Source organism: Ostrea edulis, chromosome 5 (genome assembly GCF_947568905.1).
Source record: "Ostrea edulis chromosome 5, xbOstEdul1.1, whole genome shotgun sequence".
NCBI classification, from domain to species: Eukaryota; Metazoa; Mollusca; class Bivalvia; order Ostreida; family Ostreidae; genus Ostrea; species Ostrea edulis.
In genome coordinates, this window is record NC_079168.1 from 13,971,296 (window position 1) to 13,980,155 (window position 8,860).

General features: G+C 36.0%; 1 protein-coding gene across 1 annotated transcript; it reads right to left on the reverse strand.

Annotated features, from left to right (window-relative positions):
• Positions 1-132: 132 nt before the first annotated feature.
• Positions 133-7,606, reverse strand: LOC125652497 (growth hormone secretagogue receptor type 1-like). The gene is made up of 2 exons (XM_048881725.2): positions 7,529-7,606; positions 133-2,204 (listed from the first exon to the last, which is right to left on the reverse strand). The coding sequence occupies exon 2, from the start codon at positions 1,921-1,923 to the stop codon at positions 811-813; it is 1,113 nt and encodes a 370-aa protein (XP_048737682.2). The 5' UTR covers positions 1,924-2,204; positions 7,529-7,606; the 3' UTR covers positions 133-810.
• Positions 7,607-8,860: the final 1,254 nt, after the last annotated feature.

Here is an 8,860-nt window from a genome sequence, read left to right on the forward strand (position 1 = left end):
TAAAAAAGCTGTTATCTGCACTCGCCTTGGACTATAAAGATTCCTACATCAGCTGTGTTACTTTTATCCTCACCTTCGTACGAAACGACCGAACAAGATGAAGAATCGCTTTTATGAAATGACAATGGAATCATTACTTTGTGTCTGATGACGTTTATATTTTCGCTTTTACCTTGGTTTCAAATTTTATTGAAAAACAGGTTGAAAATCCATCACATGACCTCAAATTAAGGACATGGGATACTCACAAATTTAAATCCTTCAAAATGTCCTTCTATTGGTGCATTTAATGCATTAATGACCAAATTAAATTGTTTGGGGGTTTTTTTTTATCATATAATAGAGAATTCACGTAAACACAGCATTTCTTAAACTTTGTTATAAAATCATATTATTTGATGAAATAACAATGTAAATCTGTCATCGATATGTGAAATGCATCAATGAAAAGATGCTCGTTTATTTGTTAAAAAATTCAAGTTTTGTGTCATGTTTTTTCCATTGAATTTTCGCGTAAAGATTTGTGAATAATACAAAACAATAAAGGTGCGTGGTTTCATAGGAAAATTCTATGGTGAATATAAGTTTTTAGCAATATCAAAACATTTAGAAAAAGTTTTACAAAATTTTGTAACAGATTTTTTTGGGTATCCCATGACCTTAAACTAGTAAAATACAATACGATAATGTCTCAGTGTACAAAATTAAAAAAAAAAAACACCAAAAAAAAAACCTATTACATGTATTATACATTGTACACAATTTTATCACAATTCCCACATCGACAACTTGATTATATTTCAAAACCCTTCAATCTGTCCTGAACAGTCTCGCACATTTCCGGCACGTTCGGACAATTTCCTGTCTAAATCGTTTATGGATAATACTGTAAATAAAAGGGTTAGCTGCCGAATTGATCATATACGACCTTATCAGCATATTATAGGCCACTTCTACGCCATCTCTATTATTAACCTCCACGAAGGCAGTGTGCGTGATCTTCAGGACCCTCGTTATCAAATGAGGCAGAAATCCAATAATAAACACAATTGTAACAGAATAGAAAATGAGCGTTGAGCCTGTCATGCGAACGCCCATTTTCCCTATAGCGAATCCACAACGCTCCACGTTCATGTTCGAGTGGCTCTTCTGGATTTTTGTAGATTCCGATGCATCATTCATGAAAATCAGTCCGTCGTGAACAGACCCTTTCCTTCTTCGATACAAGGTCATGCCTATCGTGCTGTATAGGATGATCATCAACACAAGAGAGAGTATAAACACTATATTCAGGATGTAAAGATATATCCTTGCGTTTATGGATTCATCACTAAAGCTGGAACATTCAAAACCATTGATTGACACGTTTGCCTCTCGCACAGGCGAGACTACGAGTCCCGCAAACATCACGGTCGGCCAGGAGAATACTATACTTAGTCCCACACAGATGAAGCAAGCTCTTTTGGCCCGCCTTGGCGTGAACAGAATTCGTGAACTTCTCACGCACAAGTTCATGTACCTGTCAATAGCAACAGCTACAAGTGTGAACCCGGCGGCAAGAACAATGGCGAATTCCACGAATCTCATAGACTTGCAGAATTCCTCTGACAGGAATTTGTACTGATTTCTAAGGTCATAAATTTCAAAAGGCATCACTATTAGACAGTTCATGAGATCGAATACAGCCAACACGGAAATGAAAACTCTCTTCGTTGTTGACTTACTTTTGGTTTTGTAGACATAAAATACAATGCTGTTTCCAATACCTCCAACGATGATCAAGAGAGAAACATAACAAATTACCGGAAGTAATAACATGGCATTTTCGTCATTTTTCCGATTTAAAATGACCTCTTCGGACAGAATATCAGAATCACTTTCCCTTTCAGTAAAGTTTAGGTTATGGTCCTCGTGTAAGGACATGTTGTTCTAGGGGGGTTCGTCCATCTGCACATTTGTTTCCTGATGACAGATTTCCTTTCAATTATCGCCATTCATTTTCTTTTCCTGAATGTTTTTGAAAATTAGTGATAATACTAAACTCTCTTCACTCTTGAAACACGATGTAACTGAGAAGGATGGTAGATAACTCTGTTCACAACACTTGATACACTCTGCAGTGTGTACTTTTTTTTTTTTTTTTGGTTATCCGTGAATGTTGATAAATACTGTCTTCTTTGACTATACAAAACAAGGGTTCACACCTGTGGAAAAGATAAATACATATCAATACATGTATGCACTTTCAAATCACCTTCTATCATGTTCACTTGCAAATCAAACGTGTGATTCGCCCCGGGGTTTTTTTTTTAGATGATGTAAACTAGAGAGAAAAAGCTCTGTATCAAGACGAGAATTACAGCTAATTATCTGTGTGGTATTCAGAGAGGATACACAAAATCGGATTAAAGTGATTCCTTTAGACACCATAAACAATGCAGACAGCAGAGATGTTTTAAACTACAGCTCCACACATTCAGTTGATGAACAGGATTATTTATCGTCAACGTTTAGAGGCTTTTATCCTAGTTCATGTTGCTCATTAAATGTCGATAACACCGTACCTCTCATTTGTTATGGTGATGAAAATTGGTTAAATACGATTCGTAGTGCAGATTCAAATATTTTTAGCTAAATTGCAACAATGTGTGCGAGTAAAATTAGTGAATAATATGATGTTTCAATGCACAGATTTACCAACCACAACCCCCTCCCTCCCCAGTGAAATTTGAAAACTACGTGTACAGTGTACATGTATATACATGTACCATCATGATATAAGGGGGGGGGGGGTCATTACATTTGCGTACAAATTAATGAGAACAGACCTCCGTACTGTGTTCTAATTCGAATATTTACTGGAACGATTTGTTCATTTACGATGTCCTCGTCTTAACATTTCCACCTTTCACTAATCTTCTGGTAAATGATAGTATAATACTCCACTCATTATTCATTATGACATTGACTTTGATATAGTTCAAACTGTCACTACTTCATTCATCATTAGAACTTGACCAGAAAGAAATTGTGTATTTATCAGACAGGAAAACAGAAGATTATATTTCAATCATGTCTCACTTCATACCAGAAAACTTCAACAGACAACGAAAAGTTAGAATTCGCGTCTTTTCACGTCTACTGGGCAAAGTTGAAAAATCAAATTTGACTGCAGTATTTGTCCTGTATGTATATGAACCCAGCCTCCTTTTAAACTGTTTCAATGATCATTGGTCCATAATGCTCAGATGCTGACTTTTTAAAGAGGATTTTTCTCTTGCCAAAAGTTTACACCCCAACGATATATACTGTACAGACTTGGCATTCCATGAAATACAACCCTTGTGAATTTCAGTGTTTCCCGAGGATTTTGATGCATGGTAAGTTTGTTGATTGAAGACATGCAAGTGTACAAGACACGATGAAACGCAGACCAGCAATGCTTATCCAACGAGTTTAATTATGGCGTCCAAGTTTCCGAAGTTCATAGAAAATTTGCTAAATATGAGGCGTTTGTATAGGTGTCTTTTCTACATGTATATTCTGCAGGTGATGTCACGACATGCCTTGTACGACTTTTTGGTAGTTTTAGGTCTCCCGGTATTGATCTTAAACGGGTGTAGGATTTCCTTAGAGCAATATTAATCACTTCCTTCACGCCACGAAACATACAAAAGTAAATACTTCCTAAAAGCCCTAAAGATATGCAATAATGAGAACTTCCTAAAAGCCGTAAAAATGTTAAATTTGAAGAATAATAAGGACGCGTCCGTCACATCGTAAGATAAAGCGAGACAATCCATTTCAATAGCTAGCTGTTTATCTTGTTCCACACCCTGCCGATATGTTACAAGGAAGAAAAACGTTTGATATAAAACTGCATGCTCTTTGTGAGATTAATGAAATTTGGAAGTAAGAATAAACGTGTATTTAACTGGTAAAGTGATTACTTCACGATCATTATCTCTAGGGGCATGGACACGATTTGAATTGAAAGTTTTCAAATTTTATTTTCCCATTTTCAATATTTACAATGCTAAATCTAATGTATTTCTAATGGTCAGCAAACATTTGAATGTCAGTTGAAATGCAGCACTCGCACAATTCTTTGTTACATGTGTATGTAAACAGTGTTCGTGCCCTGTTTTTCTTTACATATAGATTGCTTAATAGAAAGTAACATGTATAATACAAAATGAGATGCGACAAACACTAGAAACTGATTGTGTTCAGAATTAACTTGTAATTGAATATCTGCTTTGAACGAAAACGTTTACTAGTATATTTAACCTATGTATTGTGCAAAAACGTGTCACGAACCTTGTAAAAATTAAAAATGGAAAACTTAAATTTGAAAATGTTCAGGTCAAATCGTGTCCATACCCCTTTAAAGGAAATGTATCTCTTCAAGTACTGTAGGTTTCAATAATGGTGAATCAAAAGTTTATCAACCCAACTTGGTCTCCACGTGAAACGAAGTTACGTCTTTACAGTCGAGGCTGTACAGAACCTCAACCATAGAGCATTCACTGTGCCACCGGAAAGGAGGATGGAATACAAACTTGCTTTTGTCCTGATACTTAGTCAGAGAATAGATAATTCATTTTATCAGATGTAAATTAAAGTTGATATAAAGTAGTGCATAGAGCTGTGAGAAGTCGGTGAGAGATGAAATAAGTAGAGTATATTTCAGTTGCCAAGCAGCGCAGGATCGCGTGCGCGGAAGTCTTGAAACTATTTACCGGCAGATGTAACAGGCGAATCATTTATTTGCGAATCTTTAAATAAACATGCATATCATGCAGTTTACAATTCCTGTTCTGATTTCGCACTACTGAATAGAAGTAACTCTATTTGGTATTATGGGATAATGGGACTGCGTATTAGATTCAGTAATTGTACATAAGACTGATTCAGTAATATTAAATATTCAGTAATATTAGATATCCCTCTCACCCAAATTTTGAATCAGTATGTTGAAGTACGTTCCAATATAGAATCAGATAATGTCACACTGTACATAATCTCCCCCTCTCTCTCTCTCTCTCTCTCTCTCTCTCTCTCTCTCTCTCTCTGCTGATCCGTTACTTTCTATGTGACCTTAACTTCATGAAGAAACTTAAACAGGCAATTGGTTTGTTGTGCATACTGTCTCTGAAATAGAATAGTGTTCAAATTAGAAGCAAAATATAATTCTGTGGTTTAATTCATAATAAAATGCAGACAAGGGTCAACTTGACGTCAAGGCTACGTGATTCGCCTTTCAGTTCGTGTTTACCTTCCTTGTTGAAAGAGTAAACATCCTGCAATAAGCGACCCCTCTACACCCCCCATTGTTAATTGTAACATGCAGCTAGACTTCATGCAAAATGGATTTCTTTGTATTCGTAAGTTTACTGATATGCAAGTGTAACATATTGACAGTACTACCGCTACATTGACCTTGACATTAAATTATGAATGTTCACTTTCAATCCCAATCGAACGTTTTTCACTCACGTTGAGACGTCACCAGCTGTGGGTGAAGTACCTCAAATTTAGACCTATATTTAGCGATTACGGTCGTAGTAGTGAGGTTTCTCACACTGGACCTCCATTTTTAAGGTTACATCTGAAAGACCCATGATTATCACTTTTAAGTGCCGAGCGTTTGACAAAGGAGAAATCACTACCTATGTTTACGTATTAGGTTAGACGCGACCATGGCACAAATAGTGCTGGAACTCACAACCACCCGGTTACGAAACGAACGCTCTACTACTGAGCTACCAAAATGATTTTGAGATTTTTTCTATTTTGAAATAAAAATTAAACTCTTAAAAAGATATCTGTAATTATTTGTGAGGGGAGAGAACACTTACCAGACCCAGGGTTAGGTCTGCACGATATCATAACACGAGCTTGAATTTAGGGGATCAAAATAGGAAACCTGCAGTAATTTTTATGACGAGCTTATGCTAGTTGTATTCGGCGCGCTCGTGCGTCAATCGTGGTCAATGTTTTTACAATAGAATTTGAGTGTTTATTACCACTGCAGAATTCCTTAACTTTTTAGCTTTATCGCTTGTTTTTTACGGGAACACTAATTTCATATCGAGTCCATTCAAAAGTATGAGGAATGTTTCAAGCACCGAACTTTTTCAAAGTCAACACCATTATATTTTTATATACATGTATATTATTTTATTTTAATAAATCTATAGCCTGGGGCTACTTGAAGCCGGAGTTCACCCCTTCAACATAATTGCTCCAAATACCATTTTCAATCGAAACCAGAGACAATTGTATCGCTTGGGTTCGAATTTACTATTAAAGAGTAAACCTATAGAACTCTAAATATAAGGTACCCAGGTTAGCCAATGTAAAAATAATAAACCAAATGGTATAAAAGTGTACTCTGTATTCTAATATATTCATGCACAATCAATCTACATTACTATATACCAAAGTTCATCCCGAAGTTCCGTATACTTTCCAAGATATGCAGAAAAAAATGCCTATTATATTTTGGTCGACTTTTAGCGTTTAGCACTATACGACTAAAAAGAATGTTTGAGCATTGCAACAAGCTGTTAATTAGAATGTGCAGCATTAGATATCCTTTCTAAGTTGAATTTCGTACCCCATCTTCACCCCTATCAATCGGTATGAAACATGTCAGACATCATTTGACCCAATGATAGAATTTGCAAAATGCTGACTTTAAATGTGACTGTTGAAACCTGTAACATCAACTTGTTTGTCGGTAGCCTGCCTCGAATTAAAAAGTGATCATACGCAGAACAAACTCTTGCGTATTGACTCTATTTAAGAAAGATAAACACCATATGCAAGTGATAATGGAATATTGCTACATGAATATTGGAAGCTGACGATGGAGAAGCTGAAATCATCCCGTTTGTCATAAAGTTGGGTTGTTAGTTTTCATTTTCAATAAAATATCTAAGTAAAAAGCAGATGTGGAGGACTCTGTGGTATTTTTATCTGGAGTTCACAGGGATATCTCGAATTGACATATGAATGAAAATGATACGTACAAGTGTATAATAAATATACAAGACAATGTGTCCAATGTCTACAGTAACCGATACTGCATGTCCACAGCACACGAATGAATGAAAGACCATAAATCCACATGTGAAATAGACCATAAATCCACAGGTAAAAAGACCATAAACCTACAGGTGAAAAGACCATAAATCTTTAGTTAAAAAGACAGTAAATCCATAGGTAAAAAGAATATAATTTCAAAGGTAAAAAGACAATGAATTCACAGGTAATTGACGCCCCAAGACATATTCCCCGGTGCTGTCTTCGGTAATAGATCGTATTGCATCATAGGTTACGTGAGGCATGTGTTGTTAGGTTTGTTTTTCCCATCATTCTATGTTGGTTATCTTATTACTGCGTAAAGATATTCAAAAATCAAAAATCTATTTTCTCTTTTTTGTGTAAAGAAGTTTTATGAGACTGTCTTAAATGATAATCATATCTGTCAAATGAATTCAACAAAGTAAATATGATTTACCTTAATGGCGACAATTCCTTCGCTAATGCGTTAGTTCTGCACTCGCCATCACTTGATATGAAAGTGGTTTCCCTCGTCGGCAGGAAGTCACTTCTTAGTGACGTGACTTTGTGCACAAAAGGGCATCATTTGCTAATATCGTTCAAGTGAAGAAGATGGCATTATATTAAGAGTTAGAGAAAGGGAATTCTGTCGATCTTTATATAATCGTCCATCGTTAAAAGAGTTAGAAAACGATTAGTAAGATATTTGTCAAATGAAGAGAAGACAATAACGTTATAACAACCCTATACAGAACCAGACATACAATCACAGAAAAAGGGTGTCTTTCATATTGTTCTCCTTTCTTTTTGTTTTTTCAAGCGTATCACTTTTTATTTTATAAGAAATTCGTTTTTACAGCAACCCTTCTTGTACTATGTGATTTTGATGTAACAGATTGTGTATGTTCATTGAGTTTTTGCGTTTTAAAATGTGTTTGTGTGTGTGCGCGCGTGTGTGTGTGCGCGTGTGAACAGTTAATGCTCATTAAAGCCACTTGATGTGGCGGTATAATGAATTTGACGACGAATAGAGTATAGAGCACTTCAATCAATATTTAATTGTACAAATTTAATATCCGTTTGTTGTTTATTTAAATTTATTGAACACCTTAAGATAAATTTAAGATATGCTAGTTATCCATTGTAGATAAAAGCAATAAAATGCATCCGCTATTGAATATCACAATTATTGTATAAAACACTTCCTGTGACTACTTAGGTATTTCCTATTTTATTCACAACAATATCTAAAATGATGACATAATGTGAACGAGTATAGTAGCTTCTTGACTTTCACAGAAGTCAAGTGAATACAATTTTCAAGCATATTTTGCGCGATCGAATAAATATGCACACAATCATTTCGTCTGACATCCACAGCATCCTCTTTTGTGACGGTGCTGAACTGAAAATTAACATCTCTTTTTGAAACAGAAAACAACACTTATCCTTCTCAAAAACAATTATTTCGTTTATCAGATTTTCAGCTCACACGTATGGTGTCCGGATAGGGCCAATTGCAAAAGCGTGACTTTTAATCACAACACGCCGTCACGCCAACAAGCAACGCGCCTTTGCGCCGACAAACAACACGCCGTCACACTAACACAACTTTATACAACGCGCCTTCGCAGCAACAAGCAACACGCCATCACGCTAACACAACTTTACATAACTTGCCTTCGCGCCGACAAGCAACGCCCCTTCGCGTCGTCGCTTGTTGGCTTGATAATGTGAATGCGTGTTGCTTGTTGGCGCGAATGCGAGTTGTGTAAAGTTGTGTTAGCGT